Here is a 17545-nt window from a genome sequence, read left to right on the forward strand (position 1 = left end):
ATTGTCGCCGTAAAAAAAAAGACACACAATCGACACCAACGTCGACGATTTCCAATCGCACCGCCTGAAGTGTCAACAGTCAGATAGTGCTGCCATCTGCCGGAAGACTGCGGAACCTCTGTCCATACTCCTTACAGCGCATGTGCCGCTTTCAACGTTGACTGCCTCACCACCACCACTAGACAAGCCTGAACTTTGGAGCCTGTGCGACGCACGTGAACTCGTTTCCTTGCGCGAACCTATAATCAGCAAAAATCAATACAACTGTGTCAGGTGATCCTCAGAATCATGTTGAGCATACTTTAGATAAACAGAATACATGTGCATCAAGTAATAGTAGAAACAAAAGTTGATAGATTCTGTGTTTTCAGACATAACTTCCTGCCCCATCGCCGTGGCCTCAGAGTTGTTCACGATTTTTGTGGCAGTGATGAAAAGCAAACGTAGGGCGTGTCAGAAGCGCTGTAAGGAGAATGGTCTCTGTCGTCTTTCTCCACTCAGGAAAAGATAATTCCCTTATTTCGCACAGTTAAGGCCAACGCACTGAAACCAGCCGAGGTTCTTTGATCGGTGTTGATGTGATTAAATGCGTTTTCTGGTTTTAATTTTGATCATCAAATTGTAAACAAAATTTTTAACCGGAACCACTTTATTACCATGTGTTGAATGCTTTATTTTGCTTTCCCTGGAGTGGTAACTGCATAAATAGGCCTACATGCACGATATGATTAAAAGACTTCACCTAATCGTGTGGGTTGATCGGTAAAGAAGTTTTTAAGAAAATAATTTTGTCAGTATTGGCATGTTATACTTACCGGTACCAAACTATTTCCACGATTAGGCCCATTGTTTCCCAGCGTTGAGCGACATACCACGATTAGGCGTACATGTAGGCCTATAGGGCCTATCGTTTTCCCAGTTGGCCTATCAGCGACATTACACGATTAAGCACGCCGTTTTCCTAGTGTTAAGTTCTGTTCACACCTAGGCGAATTTTTTGCAGAACGGTTATGAATTGTCGCCGTAATGTAATTGTGTTTGCATCCGTGGTCTTTCGTATTTATTCGTAAGCGTTCGTAATGAATTCGTGTTCTTTTTTTCATGTCGACCACAATTTCAAAAAGTTAAAAAAACTTTGTAACTGCACGTAAGTTCGTACTGATTATAAAGTATTCGTAAAAGTTTCGTGAATAATCGCGGAATTGTCGGTTGCAATCGTAAAGGTAACGTAATATCATTCCGGAGGCATCGCCATGTCGTAACGGTTCTCACGATCAGGCGACTAAGGCAGAATAGATACGAAGTACTTTTGAATGAATACGAATATACGATAAACAGTGTCGTATATAATGCATTCTTGATTCGTCTGTCCTTCATAAACGGAGTGGAGATATGGTTATCATTCTTTTGAAGTCATTCAAAAATTCAAGGAATAACGTAAACGGATTCGCAACTTGTTCTTGACAGTTGCGAAATTCACGTCAGTTTACCTCTTATTACAACAGGCAATACGAATCTATGTCGTTTGATAGTTCTGCACGACGTTCGTAGGTCTAAGTATGAACGGGACACGATTTTACACGAAGCGACATTACACGATTTGCGTACTGCTTTCCCAGTGTTTGGTGACATTAAATAATTTCCCGTACCGTTTCACCAGTGCCTGCGACATTACACTATTAGGCGCACCATTTTCCCATAAACATGCATAGGAACTGTAAGACACGCTCAACTCTTCAACATCTCAATGAATTTGAGTTCACTTCTGACGGGTAATCAATGGCTAATATTACATGTAGTTGCACATCATCAATTTGTATTAATTTGATTATATGCCAAATTTGTGGCCAACAGCTTGTATGCAAGACCACCCAAAATTATATCTAAGATCATATTTAAGGCTAAAGACAATCTGTCATGAAATAAGTACATAACTTCTACCAAAAGAATCTTGTGCTTTCAACACTGACTGCATGGCGTCGCATGGTTTAGGCGACAGCTTTCTTCGGGTCTGGTCTGAAACTTTCCGACGAAAGCACAAGTCCAATAAATGACACCTTTTGCTCTTTCAGCTCAAGTCAGGGTTGAGACGGATGTTCTCCTGTCTAATCTCTCCATGAGTTTGACAAACTGCTTGTCATGGTTTTCGATGGCTTTCTCATACATTGATCATTCGCCGGTAACAAGATCGTCCGTCACCCGAAACGTACCAGGTAGCTTCTGTAGATCTTCATCCAGACGGTGCTGGAAAACTTCCGGTGCCGGCGAGATACCGAAAGGAAGGTGCAGGTATCTGTATCGGCCGTATAGTGTTTCAAATAATAGACATGATTATAATCTACAAAGGCTTCTGTTTCTGATGTCGACTGGAAAATTCGTGATGAGAATTATTTTATATGCTGGAGCTTCATTCAGTATTTCCTTGTGGCTCACATAACAGTTTTACGGGTATTGGCGACGTATTCAATGTCCAATAAACCACACAACCATAACATAACAAATAACACAACTATTCAAATGCTATCTGTTATGACTGGTTGTTTTATACATACATAGATACAAAGAATTAGAAGACCAACACTTGACTGACAACTGCATGGTAACATTGTATTAGCGTCTGACATACTAGTATAGCGAGAGTGGTCTTCATGGACTGAGGACGTCACATATAGTAGCTTAAACATATATTTCGTAACATCTTGGTATAAAAGGGACTTCAAAATTACAGTAACGGAATTTCAAGTTTAGCAACTGTCGGGAAAAGTTCACAAGGTGTTTAATATCAATACTCTTCGCTGCAGAGGTATCTATGAATTACATGCTTCGCCTGAGTTTTAATTGCGGTAGAGTATTTCTCCGTTGATTACTCACCGGTATGCATTACTTTATCATTCACCAGCAATAAATCGAAATTGAACTCATCTGATAGTCTACCTGACTAGATAAATGTTTAAACTTAATTAGTGTCCTAATTCCCGTTAAGTTTATTCGGTGTTACATTTTCTCGCACAGCTTCTGGTCTGGACGGTGAGTTTCGCAGGTGACGTCGATTTCGTCTAACAACAGTCATCACGGGTAACCTCGTATGATCGGTCTGTTACAATGGGCGGCTGCCATACTTTCTCGTGTGACCTTATGGGCTGTATCCTGACATGATCTTCTTGAGGAGATCTTGTAATAAGTTTACGGTTCTTTTGTTCCTTAACATTTTCAGGATCTTTGGGTTGTAGAAGATGTTTTGATGTGGGTAATAGGGTTTTCGCTCTCCTGTTGAAAAGGCGTTGGGCAGGAGAGGAGTTCGTGGTTTCTTTTGGTGTATTACGATAGCCTAGTAGTGGTGGATAGGGATTGGATTTGGCAGAGTTGGCTTTTCTGACATCGCTATTTTGACAGCAGACTCCGGCTTTCCGTTTGACTGAGCGTAGCCAGGATAACTTGTGATATGTCGGAAATCATAACTTGACCCGAAGTCTTTGGAATTAAATGGAGAGCCATTGCCCGTAATAATTGTGTCAGGTATCCCATGCCTAGTAAAATGGCTTTTCAGTTTGGTAATGACCTGTTTTCCAGTCTTGTCGGTAATCTGGTCGACTTCAAGATAATCGCTGAAACAGTCGACTGTAACTAGGTATTCTTTTCGGTTACAGGTGAATAAGTCGGCAGTAAGCTTAGACCATGGACGGTCCGTTATTTTCTGGGAGATAAGTGGCTCCTTAGTCTGCCTTCACTGGAACGTGTTACAGGTTTCACATTTAGAAACGGCATCAGACACAGTCCCGTACCCTTCGTCTGCAGGATTCAATGGCAGTGCGGGAACGATCAGTTAGGTTGAGGGTTAATATCCGCTTGCTGATAAGAATGACTACGTGAGGTCCAAGAAAAAAAATTCCATCTTGGACAGACACCTCATCTCTGATATCGAAGTATGCAGCAACTCTAGGGGTTTCGTGTTAATGGCCTGGCCATTCGTTTAGAATGAAGGTTTTTACGTTCTGCAGAGTAGGGTCAAGGTTTTCTCTCTCTGAATTTGAGCGATTTTCGGTTCAGAGATCGCTAGGTACTCAGCCATGTTGACTGACTCGGGTGCCGTTTCAGTTTGCGAGTTTTCTTCAAGAGCTAGGATATCCACTTGCCCGTGAGTCTCTCCAGAATTAGGCAGATATGCCCTGGATAAAGGGTTGGCGATGTGCATCACCTTGCCCTTCTTACAGGCAAGTGTGTAGCCATATTCTGGGAAGCTAACAACATTCGCTGAAGACGCTTTGGGGCAGTCAGCAGTGGCTTCTTCTGGATGGATTCTAGAGGCTTGTGATCAGACTGAACTTGACATGGCGTCCTTACAAGTACTGGTTGAATTTAGTGAAGCCAAACAGTATGGTTAAGAGTTCTTTTTCGATCTCTGCATAGTTCCGTTCAGTGGATGTAAGGGCTCTGCTTCCATATGCGACGGGTTGTCCTTGAAGGAGTGTAGCACCAAGCCCGGTTTCCGAAGCATCAGTCTGTAGTGTTATGTTTTCTTTCTCACTGAAGTACTTAAGAACTGGAGCCTCCGTGATGCCTTTCTGGATTGCGACGAAAGTTTTGTCGTGGTAAGCATCCCATGACCACTCCACACAACGCTTAATCAGTTGTGTGAGGGGTTCACAAAGGTCGAACAGTCCTTTCAAAAACTTGGAAAGATAGTTGACCACTCCTATGATGCGTTGTAAATTTTAGTTCACTCCTGACAGGTAACCAGTGGCTAATATTACATGTAGTTGCACATCATCAAATTGTAGTAATTTGATTATATGCCAATTTTGTGGCCAACAGCATGTATGCAAGACCACCCAAGATCATATTATGGCTAAAGACAATCTGTAATGAAATAACTACATAACTTCTACCAAAAGAATCTTGTACTTTCAACACTACTGCATGGCGTCACATGGTTTAGATGACAGCTTTCTTCGGGTCCGGTCTGGAACTTTCCGACGAAAGCACATGTCCAGGACAGGAGAGTCCATTTGGTTTACTTTTTCTTCCGTTGCAAGTCCTACAGTAATGAGACCTTCAGCAGAGTCAGATTGAGAAGAGTCAGATTCCTCAGAGAATCTTTCAACTTCGCACGGTCTGTATTTTCCCGAGTGTTCCCTATTAGGGCATTTAGATGCAAAATGAGAGGGTATGCCACTGTTGTTACATGTTTTCTCATACGCTGGAAAGTTTTACGTTGCAGACAGATGTTTCAGTCCACAAAACTTGCAGTTATAGTTGAGTGTTACAGAGCTGCAGAACATGTATCGTTCATAAATGATATTGGTTCCTCCTAAGCATTGTCTTTCCATGGGCCTAAGAACAGAATCCATGTCCAGGTGAGCCTCCTCGTTTACAAAGGGTAAACCATTAAAACTTCTACTGCGTCAGAACCAATGCAGGTAACAAACACTGCAACACGATATTTGTTGCCTTGATCCACTAGGTTAGTAACAATTTCCCCATACCCATACTTGCCCCCACATCTTCCAGTTAAGACCTAAATTACCAGTCATAATCAGGTTGTGAGGAAAATGCACATTACTGTGAAATTTTGGGGGAGCAGGTGCTTCGGCCATATTGAGAATAGGGATAGAGGGTCACACCTAATTGTAGTAGTCGATATGAGTCACAAGCATACAATAAAATGTATCAGTCTTTACAGATAAAGTATGCTCTCAACAACGATTCACGTATGATTTCGCTACTAGTTGCCACACGTTGTAAAGAAGCCAAAATATGACAAACTGATCAGATTATGAAGTTTATATTTTACATAAGAAGACAACCGTTAACCAAAACGAAACTTTGACAGCACCTAGAAATACATACATGAAAGTTTCAGCAAAAATATTTTACTGGTTAACGTTGGTCTTCATACTGTTCATTAAGAACCCAGAGCCTCGTTTGAACGAAAAATTGGCGTTTTTGATCAAAGTGTGCATTTTTAAAGGGTTATTACTAAGCAACCATCTCTATTATGGCTATATGAGATTTATGGGAGCTACAAACAAGTTTTATACTTCGGATTTGTGAATTCACAGAATTGTGCTGAAATTTCGAAATTTGCACTTTCTTCTCTCTCTAGGTCCGATTCTCCGCCCTACCGCAGCAGGTCTTTCAAATGTGTCCCCGAGATAAGAAGTCCAGGCCACGAGTTTAATCATAGGCGTATATAATTATGTGCAATATGATAGTGTAATTTGTAATGGACATCCTTCTTACCGACTGTAACTGGCGTATGGGTACCGGTAAGCGCACTAAATTATAATCTTCTTGTTAATGGGAGAGAAGTGTAAGATTGCTTCATGACAAATACGCTCATCTTACTGTTCTCTATAATGGCTGTTTGGAGAAAAATGGTCTTTATCTTATATATTAGACTACTCGCATCTAATATACTAGGGTAGGTTTTTAAACTTGGGGTCTCGACTTTTAAACTTTTGATTTTTTTTAAATCATTTTACTTTTACAGCTTCCCAGAGCACGACTTTTAATCCATTTTTATTTTTCTACACCATGTCACTCTACACGTCAAACATGCACCATCTCTCAGTACCCCGAAATGGCCGGCAATTTACCCTCCCACGACACTGAATGGTGATTGCGAATCGCATAGGAATTTCTTTACCATCAATGTGTTGGTTGATAATAATGAAAAGATTACTGTGATCCGAAGTACAGGGGCAAGAAACGTAAGTATGAATGGTAATGGAAAAATTGTCCTTTATGCACCTGAAGAATATGTAACTGAAGTGGTCAAAGCTACACTACCAGGCAAGAAAAAGCTTATACGCATTAATTGTTGACCTTGAGAGGAAATACGTCATCGTTCCAGTGAACAAAGCCTTTTCTTAAAGAAAATAGATTAGCTGTAGAGGACCTATATACCTCGTTAAACCGATATACCACAACAATGCTGGATTTCCCACAAAATGCTCCGGTTATCGCGGGATAGAGATGCTGTTCCAAAGAAAACACCACAAGAAGTAGTCATTGTCAGAAAAGCTTTGTTTTGTGCAATTACATAAACTTTCAGGCGTCATTTGAAAACGTACCAGTGAAAAACTAGAGACGTTCAAATACACACCATATAAGGCTATGACCACTTGAAATTTACACTACTATTCTTAAAAGTAAATTAATTTACAGAATTTCATCGCTAATTGTTTGGGTATTCACTGAAACCGGACATCACTACATTAAACCAAAAGGCACCAAAGGATTCTCCAGGATACACGCAGGGTTAGCCTTTTCGGGTGTCTCGGTTTTCAATGAGTTGCTTAAATTTCTCAGCCATATCATGTATGTGTAATTCAGAGAAAGCAGGTATTTAGATGGCCACAAATTGTGCCCCCTTTTGACTGACATGTATTTGCTCTTGTATGATTACACTATGAAGATATTATGAAAGTATATCTTTCTCCTTCGCTCTATAAATACATATTTGATTTATTTATTTGCTTGCTGTTTTACGCCGTACTCAAGAATATTTCACTTATATGACGGCGGCCAACTTTATGGTGGGAGGAAACCGGGCAGAGCCCGGGGGAAAACCCACGACCAAAAGGGAATCTCAACCTTCCAAGATGGTAGGATAGGTTACCTGGACTTTACAAAGACGACAATGCTTCCTATCACGTCAACTTTACAACAAGAGGGATCATTTGACGTATACTTGTATGGACAACAATAACCTGCACATGGTGTGTACATGTCTAAGTTTTGTTAGATCCTAAATTCTGTGATGGTTTCAGTCCATGTCACAATTTAAAACTTGGAAAACTGGTGTGCCAAAGTTATTTCATCAAACATTGTCATTTCAAGTTTCTTAAATTTTATAACTCCCTTCTATGTAAATATGGACGGAGTGTCCAGAATCTCTGACTCTATAATTGTGTCTGATTTCGCTTAGCCTGGGGCTAGTGGCAGTCTTCTCATCGTGCTGAATATTATCACCACGTTGGATATATGAACACTTACATTCAAAGCAAAACTGAGATATTTAGTTTGATATAACGACAACTTATCTACTTGCATGTAAACGGTATAGATATTGATTACTTCTATGCACCCCAAACATTCGTGGCATCTTTTTGACATCATTAAAAACTATTAACTGCTTCCCAGGAATCCGAATCCGCTGTTATTTAATACGGTGTGCTTTCTGAGACACATGGTGTCTATCATGCAAACACCCCAAATATAGGACATATTTTTTTACAATTTTAACATGTACACTTTGACCTAAAAAAAAGTTCTACTTTTTGTTCTGCATTTACCCTGGTGACCGATGGAAACCTACCTGTACTTGCAAGTAGGTATGTATGGATGTACGTATGTATGTATATATAGGTGACATTGTCCTGTATAAGACGAGTTAAAAGTTAAAACAAAATTCAGCGTGATCCAACTCCAATTTAACAGTGTATGCCGTGTCACGATCACAAACCTAGACATGGCCAAAACCCTAGATGAAGACTCGCCGATAATTGACAAAGTGCCACCTAGATTGCAGGAGTGAATCTCGTTAGAGGTTGTCAAGATCTAAGCAGAGATGTCTGGAATCTTGTATTTTGCGATGATTTGCTACATCATCACCGGAACCTGGTCCCAGTCAATGTATTGGGATCCTTCGGAAGTGGACTCTGATGAGACTCTAGAGGAGATAGCCTCTTCCCTGGTGTCCAAGCTGTCCGGATCCTGCGACTCCTCCCATCTGCTAACACGGTTGATCCTACAAGAGACGTCAGAAAGAGCCAAGCTGCAAGTGGCTCTGGAACAGCAACTCACCGAGAGAGCCAATGTTACAAAGAGACAGAAGGTCTTGGAAGAAAGACTAGCCAAGCTGGAAAAAGACGCTTTGTCATTAAAACAAGAAGGTAATTAGGATGTTTTGGCAAATTCATATAAAAGGCTGGGAGCTAAAAAAATGCATAGTCTTGCAGGCGATACAGTTTAAAGAAATATATGATAATAAAAGGACTGCCGTTTTGACAAATAATACACGCCCAATTCTAAATAAAATAATTTAATATTTGTTTTGTTTCTCGATAATCTTAGCATTCATCAGGCGTGTATTAATCTATCTTGAAGAATCGAAACATACCAGCAGACACTATCAAGCTTCATCAACAAAGACAATATCATCACTAATATATTAATTGTTAATATTTGCATGTATGTTTCCACACCCCTTACGGCGCATGCGTCGCTCTCTACGTTCATTTTACATCACTGCTACCAAAAGACAAGCTTGACCTTTGGAGCCGGTGCGACGCACGTAGGATTGTTTAGACTTAGTCTCATCGCTCTCATCATTGGTGTCCTCGCGCAAAACTATTTAATAAGCATTCATTAATAAAATTGCTTCAGGAGTTGGTTTGAATCACGTTGTACAAACTTTAGATAAAGAGAATGCATGTGTCTATTGTATTGTTTTAGCCAAAGGCTGAGACAGAGTTTTTTATGTTTTCTGACATGAGTTCCTGACTCAACACCGTGACACCAGTGACCTCGGCGTTGTTCAAGATTTCTGTAAAAAATTTGCTATTCGTGGCAGTGATGTAAAGTGAACGTAGAGAGCGACGCATGTCAGGACTATGATATATTTTCTCATAATTTTAATGAATTGTGAATATCTTCCTTTGCCAGTATGTAAATCCTGCTTTAGCAAATGTTTAGTCGCAAAAATATTTGATTGTCATCTGTCTTTTCTTGCAGAGCGTGTCGTTGCCTTTTCTGTCCGCCTGCGCAAGAATTTGGAAAACTTGACCTCGGCCCAGGCTATTATTTTTGGTACGGTGGTTACGAACATAGGTGGGGCGTACAATCCGAGAACGGGGATATTTCGATGCCCCGTGTCCGGTCTTTATCAGTTCTTCGTGAGTATTCTAGGTCAGCGGACGGAGAGAGTGGAGACAGAACTGGTGGTCAACGGGAAGAAGAAACTTCTGGTGTATTCATCGGGGGATGCCATTCACAGAGGTTCCCTGGGGTCAAACACAGTCTTGTTACAGCTGGAACAGTGGGATGTGGTCTGGGTGCGGCTTCACTATGACTATGGGGGATACATACACTGCTGCTGGAGTACTTTCTCTGGGTACCTCATTAAGCAGAATGTAGATGAAGGAACTTACTACTGAAACCCCAAGGCCCTTTATACCAGATTGATGTCAAAGACTTTCGCACAAATATTAAATTTGTTTCAACACAAAATATTGACATATAATACAGTGTGTATATTTGTGTTCAAGGCTGATGTATTAAATTCATGTTCAAACAGTTCAAATTTTAAAGGTGAGAAAAATTCCCTAGTCAAGACTGGAAATGAGCCCATGCCTCACGTGTTCAGGCGACTAGCGAAGGCAACCACCCTGGCCGAAAGGCTATGCCCCGCTATCGAGCGGGAAGGTAGAGGGTACAAATTTAACAAGTGCACTGAATTTTTACAATGACCCATGTATGTTGTTTTAAATAGTGAATGCAGGTGGGAAATAGCGGGGGTCCAAAGGCTATTATTTATTTACCTAATTCTATCCATAAAACATTTCTCACAAGAGATGACACCGACCTTCGAAATGAATGACTCCGGTCTGTTTCAAACCGGAGCATATTTTTAAAGGCGACACGATATTAGCTTTAGACTGTTGGGGCTAGAAATGTCCACAGTAAGGTTGTTGCCTGTTGATTCACGCTGATATTGTGCACAATTCATGGAGCATTGGTTGTACGCTCTATCATAATCAGGTGACCATCTTTGGACCAATCATAACGTCATACATATAGAGTGTATAGAAGTCTACAAGAGGACTCTTTACAGTGAAATAAGATGCCATTTCGAAATATAAGACCAGCTGAAAGAAAGGCGGTGTTATGTGCGGCATTACTGCATATGCGCGTTTTGTATTTTTCCTTTGCTCGAGGTTCATGCAGACAACGTTATGCATCATGGAAAGTATTTAGAATAATAAAACAAATATGCACAATTATACAATTAAAGAAAGATTGGTCTTTGTTTGGATCGATGTGAAGGGAATGCATGTAAGCAGTTGGATCATGTGTATCGCATGAGAGTATGTGGATTTGAGGGGAATTTGAGAAAATATATGTTTCAGGTAAAAGCGATGTGTATTCTGAGTTTGCTGAAATTATACAATGCAGCTTCAAGACAAATGTCATGTACTAAAACGTTTTGTTCGTAAAAATGAATGAATAAACATGGTGATAAACTTCTCAAACTACCTCGTATATATAATTACTGCTTTAACCATTTTAAGCCTGATCATATCTCACCTTGTTCTGTAACGTTTGCTTTGGGCAATTTCCTCTAGGTGTAGACAAAAACCACACAGGTGTATTGTATTTCGGGATCTCTCTTTGCTGTGCTGATTACGGATTTAGGACAGCAAAAAGGCGCCAACAGTGACATCCCATTGACATTCTTACAGCAGTCTCTTTTAGGAAGGGCATACGAGGTATAGGTTGTCCCAGCTTAGGATATGCAAGGAATCTTCTATATCCCATCAGTCTGAATCTATGCGTTCGTATACCAGTCGTCAACCAATAAGGGCGTTCCGAGTCAATAATGGAAAAGTAAATTCCCAAAGCCTCGTTTTACACAAACTACCAAGGAATTAAGACATTCTTATATATAAAGTATATTTCAATATATAAAGTACGAAAATAGGACGGAAACATACAAAGAGAAGCAGTCAACAGTTTTCAATGATGTACGACAGACGCAGGGTATGTTCTAGGCGACTGAGTGAAATCAGCATTCAAATGGTGCACCATGCTAGAATATAAGTTGTCAGTAATAATAAAATATGTATCGCGGTTGCGCTTCGATTGCTATTGTTCATAAATCCAAAGTGGTGCGCTAATGGAACACGATGAATATACTGCCCCTATCCCCGGGTTACGCGGAATTAGACACATTCATGTAGGAGAGTGCCGGAGATTCTGGTCGCTCTGTCCATATTTACTTACTAGAGAATTACACTCATTGTAAACCTACAGAAACATAGAATGAAGGCGTATGAAAGAATAACATTAAGACACAAGTTTTTGCTCTAATGATTTGTGACGTTGATTGAAATCGTCACATAACACACATGATCTAACAAATGCTACAAGGCGAGATTTGTAAACGCCATATATATGTTGTAATATCGGTATATTGTTGTCCAAGTAAGGATAATTTACAATGTCACAATTGAAACTATCCCTCGTACAGTCTGTGAGAGAGGGAACCATTTTGGTATTTGTAAAGTATAGGTCCAGATAGGTCCTGGAAAATCCGTGCTTTCCTATAAATCCAGCGAAGTTGGATATATATCTGAAACCTTTGGGACAGTGTGTCAGTTACGTGCCAAATGCCAGTGGTTAACTCTGGGCACTGTGGATTCCTACCCCTATAATAAATGGGCATTTAATATAAGCGAAGAATTCTTGAGTTCGCAACGTTAGACACCAAGCGAGTTACTTGAGTTTGTTATCACTGTAAATAGACCGAAATATTACGTGAATTATCTCGAAACATATACCAAAAGTATTTGTCGTGCACCTTTTGGCTGGAACTGTTGCCGGGCACCTTTTTGGCTGGAACTGTTGCCGGGCACCTTTTTTGGCTGGAGGGTCATGCATATAAGGACATGCATCATAGAAATTATTTGGAATGATCAAACAAATATGTACAAAGAATACTTATTTAATACTCTGCAACGTTACGTAGGCAGCTACTCAAACTTTAAAACTCCCGAACAGTCTATAAAGATGGACGTGGGCTGGGGAATGGATGTGTGTAATGAGGACTACAGCAAAGCCCTTGACCCGACAGATTTGTTCCTGTGAATGAGGTGCAATCCGGTACTTTCTCGTATGCCGTAGCACGTTCCTGAATTGGGTCAACGCAAGAATTCTGTCTACAATACACGACAGGTAAATCGCCGGTCAAAATGTCCATGAAGCCGCCACAACTTTTAATCTAGCAGAATGGCATAATCGGCTTTGTAGTTATCAGGCCAAGGTGACTATTTGGCTATCACGTGGTTTTCCCTCAGGAGTTTATAGCAAACTTTTTTTAACCACAGCCATCATGGCCGCCGTCTTGATCGCTCTTTTCTTGTCCGTCGTTGGACGCTGTCTTTCGGACAAATACTCACCGCCATACTCCTGGAATCCCGAAGATCCCTTTCTGGGGGAATCTTTGGAAGATGTCTCAACCAAGTTGCTGGCTCAGTATGCAAATTTCCCCGACACCTCCCACCTCTTGGTTCGCCTGCTGGCTAAAGAGAAACAACTGAGACAGGAGTTGGAGACGAAACTACAAAACTCTGTAATGGACACCGAGTATGAGGCGCAGTACGAGAAAGATCTTCTTAAGCGCATAACAGATATGGAGGAATTTCTGCGTAGACGGAGTAAAGGTAACGACACTATCTATTCTCACATACAACGTTATGGCGTCCTTTTACACCATATTCCAAAATGCAGACAACTTCATGGCCTTTCGCAGCATCCTCCTCCACACACACACAGCTTCAGGACACTCACCCATAGCCTCGGGGCGTTCTGTTGTACCGTCCTCCACGCTCACCCATAGCCTCGGGGCGTTCTTTTGTACCGTCCTCCACACTCACCCATAGCTTCGGGGCGTTCTGTTGTACCGTCCTCCACACTCACCAATAGCCTCGGGTCGTTCTGTTGTACCGTCCTCCACACTCACCCATAGCCTCGGGGCGTTCTGTAGTACCGTCCTCCACACTCACCCATAGCCTCGGGTCGTTCTGTAGTACCGTCCTCCACACTCACCTATAGCCTCGAGGCGTTCTGTTGTACCGTCCTCCACACTCATCCATAGCCTCGGGGCATTCTGTTGTACCGTCCTCCACACTCACCCATAGCCTCGGGGCGTTCTGTTTTACCGTCTTCCACACTCACCCATAGCCTCGGGGCGTTCTGTTGTACTGTCCTCCACAGTCGCGCACACCCGCAGGGAGTTCTATTGTGGTGTTCTCCACACTCACGCATAGCCGAGCAGTCATCTGTTGTGTTGTCCTCCACACTCACGCATAGCCTCGGGGCGTTCTGTTGTGTTGCCATCCCACTAGCCTTGGGTCGTTCCTCGTTCCTTGTTGTCTTGTCCTCTCACTAGTCTCGAGGCGTTCTGTTGTGTTGTCCTCCACACTCACGCATAGCCTCGGGACGTTCTGTTGTGTTGTCCTCTACACTCACGCACAGCCTCGGGGCGTTCTGTTGTGCCGCCCCTCCACGCTCACGCATAGCCTCGGGGCGTCCTGTTGTGTTGCCATCCCACTAGCCTTGGGTCGTTCCTCGTTCCTTGTTGTCTTGTCCTCCACACTCATGCATACTATCGAGGCGTTCTGTTGTGCCGTCCTCACGGGTATTACGTCACATATTAGTGATGGCAAGTTTAGTCCGTCATAACCTCTAGACCTAAGGTAATTGCGTTCTGCGATTTTCATGCTTGCATGACGCCGAGTGCCCAGTTACCATTCTGGCAAGTAGATAGATTTCTATGGCAGGATGGGGTGTCACAAACTCATTTAAGTCCGATCTAGTAGCCTTTCCGTATGACCACCTAACTTGACCTTACAAATTTTATGGTTTATCACTTTCTGAAAAACAAACACCAACAATGAGGAATTTAAGACGTATGTTTGTGTTTTGTTGAAAACGATTTAAAATCGCTTTAACCCTTATGAAAACACCGTGAGTTGTGAAATCCATGTCACAAGGCGTCAATTTAAGAATGTGCTTTCCCTAACAACGGATCTGAGAAGCGGGTAAACACACGCAGCTGCATGGACTACAACTTCCAAAACGTTAAGAAAATTCCATGTTTTCCTCCAACACACCCTTAAAATTTAACTGAGTTAAGTATTTGGTCGTATTTTTTCTGGTTAATATATCCGTGAATGTGTCCTTTCAGGTAGGGCTGTTGCGTTCTCAGCCCGTCTCTCCAAGAGCTTGCAGAAGATTGGCAGGGCGAGTACTTTAGTATACGCCTCAGAAGTTACGAATATTGGCGGAGAGTACAACTCCAGGACGGGCAAGTTCCGATGTCCCGTAGACGGTGTGTATCAGTTCTTTGTGAGCATCCTCAGTCGTAAAGAGGAGCGTGTGAAGACAGAGCTGGTGGTTAATGGACGGAGGAATTTGCTGCTATACTCCTCCGGGGACGAGATTCACCGAGGATCCTTGGGTATGAACGGCGTCATCCTGCAGCTAGAGGAAGGAGACTTAGTGTGGGTGAGGGTGTATCACGGCTTCGGGGACTACATTCACTGCTGTTGGAGCACTTTCAGTGGGGCCCTGATCAAAACGATGTGAAACACATCATGATGATCAAAACCGTCTGGAGTATTAAATTATTGATCAAAACCATGTGATACAACACGTTATTGATCAAAACAATGTGATTATTGGTCATAACCATGTGATTATTGATCATAACCATAAGAAAAATCATATAATTGATCAAATCCATGCGGCACACTCTATTTCTGATCAAAACCACAGCGTTACTGATCAGAAACATGTGGACACTGCATTAATGACATAAATTACATGAATCACCAAATTTTTTATTAAAACCACTACATTACGGGTGAAAACTATTTTAAACACAACATTACAGATCAAAATCACGTGAAACACATCAGTATTCAAACCAAATGGTAAATTTACCCGGTGTCTTAGCGGAAGTTTGATGAAAAGTGCATACAGTTAACGGGATATACTGTTGATATTGTGTGAACCAAAGATCATTATTGAGGCGCCAGTGGCTCAAACAGGTGCAACACTTTATAAATAATATGGAGCTTAGGTAATAAAACCTTGACTGAATATCGTTTTTAAGACTTTCTTAATTTTAATCTTAATTCTTAAAATTTTCATTATTTATGGAAGATATCCAACTTAACTGAAATACAGTAGCAAGTCCCATTAATTGAAGAAACACTGATTCACAAACAGTTGCTCAGTAAGGGATAACTTTCCGACCTAATTCATCTTATGGTTTGATTGATTGATTGGTTGATTGGTGACATCGTTATACCAAATACTTCACCCGTTCAGGCATCACTCGTTAGGTGGTCAGAGGATAAAGCCGGGGTGCCCGAAGTAAGCTATAGGCATTAGGCAGGTAAGCCTACATGAGCCTACCTGAGCCTGACGTGTATGTGGCAGCCCAACCTGCAGCTGATACTCGAGGCCGGCAATAAAGTGCTCGTTGACAAACTTTACGAAAGACCACCACAGCTACCACATGCATGTATATCAATGTCAACCGCATTCTGCCGCCATGACAAGAGTAGGCCTAAATATGGTCCCCCCAAAAATGTGGTCCCCCAATAAATGTGGTCTCGAAAATTCCCAGTAGGAAGAATTAAACTCACGGATCTATGCGTCTAAGAAACAGTGGGCTTGTTCTGCTTGATTTCACACCATATATATCGGGCGCGAACGCTTAAGACTATACTAAGACGTCTCAAGTGATTTATTATCTGTCAGTGAATCTGCTTTGTTTTTACGTTATTATTTGTTAAAGGTCATCCAACATTTTGAGTAATTCCAGACCAGTGACGTCTAATCTGTTTGTTTTAACATCACTGTGATTCTTACCTAATTCTGTTTTACCGAATGCTGTTCGGGTTTGTACAAGATGATATTATTTCACTATTTATATCATTAATGTTTTACGCTGTACTCAAGAATATTTCACTTGTACGAGGGCGGCCAGCATTATCATGGGAGGAATCTGGGCAGATCCCTGGGAGAAAACCATGACCAACTGCAGGTTGGTGGAAGACCTTCCCACGTACAGCTGAAACAGAAGCCAGCATGAGCTGGACACAAAGCGACCACATGGGTGAGAGGCCCCTGGGTCACTGCGCCGCGCTGGCATGCTAACTACATTGGCCAGTTGATATTATTTAAACAATTTGGTAAAAAAGTTTATAAACTGAATACATTTCACAGGTTAAGTGATAAACTACATTCTATACTGTTGCACATGCTTGGACTTTTATCTCAGTGCTGAGTCTTTCAGGCCCATAATGACATATTCTGCGTAACATCATAAAACCGGCTTCATTGTAATCCCGCCAGTAGCTGCCATGTTGTTTGTTTTCACAGAGCCACAGAGCTGCCGGGCGTCTCCCGATAAATCAATCATATTACGTGTTAGTACTGGCTTTACAACTTGTTGGCATGAGTTAAAAAACATTTGAATACACGTACCGTACGTACCATTTTAACTGTTAAAGCTTTTCTTTTCTCACTGGCAACTCGTTACCAGTGTAATGTTGAAAAGAAAAGTTACAACTTATTTTGCTTGACTGTATGGAAGTATGTATGACTGGTCGTTTGTTACGGAATCTATTACTACGCCAAATGCTCGTTGGTCATCCTGGAAAACACAGGTATCAACATAAACGTCTAGCAAACTGTTTTGTTACATATTCTCTTACGTTCTTTGGATGTGTTCTTTGTGTACTGAGCT

The 17545-nt window shown here is 41.5% G+C and overlaps 2 protein-coding genes across 2 annotated transcripts; both read left to right on the forward strand.

Annotated features, from left to right (window-relative positions):
- The first annotated feature begins 8547 nt into the window (after window positions 1–8547).
- LOC135467505 (complement C1q tumor necrosis factor-related protein 4-like) lies at window positions 8548–10160 on the forward strand. Its single transcript, XM_064745278.1, has 2 exons — window positions 8548–8897; window positions 9739–10160. The coding sequence occupies exons 1-2, from the start codon at window positions 8573–8575 to the stop codon at window positions 10158–10160; spliced, it is 747 nt and encodes a 248-aa protein (XP_064601348.1). The 5' UTR covers window positions 8548–8572.
- Window positions 10161–13114: 2954 nt separating this feature from the next.
- LOC135467506 (heavy metal-binding protein HIP-like) lies at window positions 13115–15889 on the forward strand. The gene is made up of 2 exons (XM_064745279.1): window positions 13115–13445; window positions 14972–15889. The coding sequence occupies exons 1-2, from the start codon at window positions 13115–13117 to the stop codon at window positions 15370–15372; spliced, it is 732 nt and encodes a 243-aa protein (XP_064601349.1). The 3' UTR covers window positions 15373–15889.
- Window positions 15890–17545: the final 1656 nt, after the last annotated feature.

Source organism: Liolophura sinensis, chromosome 6 (assembly GCF_032854445.1).
Source record: "Liolophura sinensis isolate JHLJ2023 chromosome 6, CUHK_Ljap_v2, whole genome shotgun sequence".
NCBI classification, from domain to species: domain Eukaryota; kingdom Metazoa; phylum Mollusca; class Polyplacophora; order Chitonida; family Chitonidae; genus Liolophura; species Liolophura sinensis.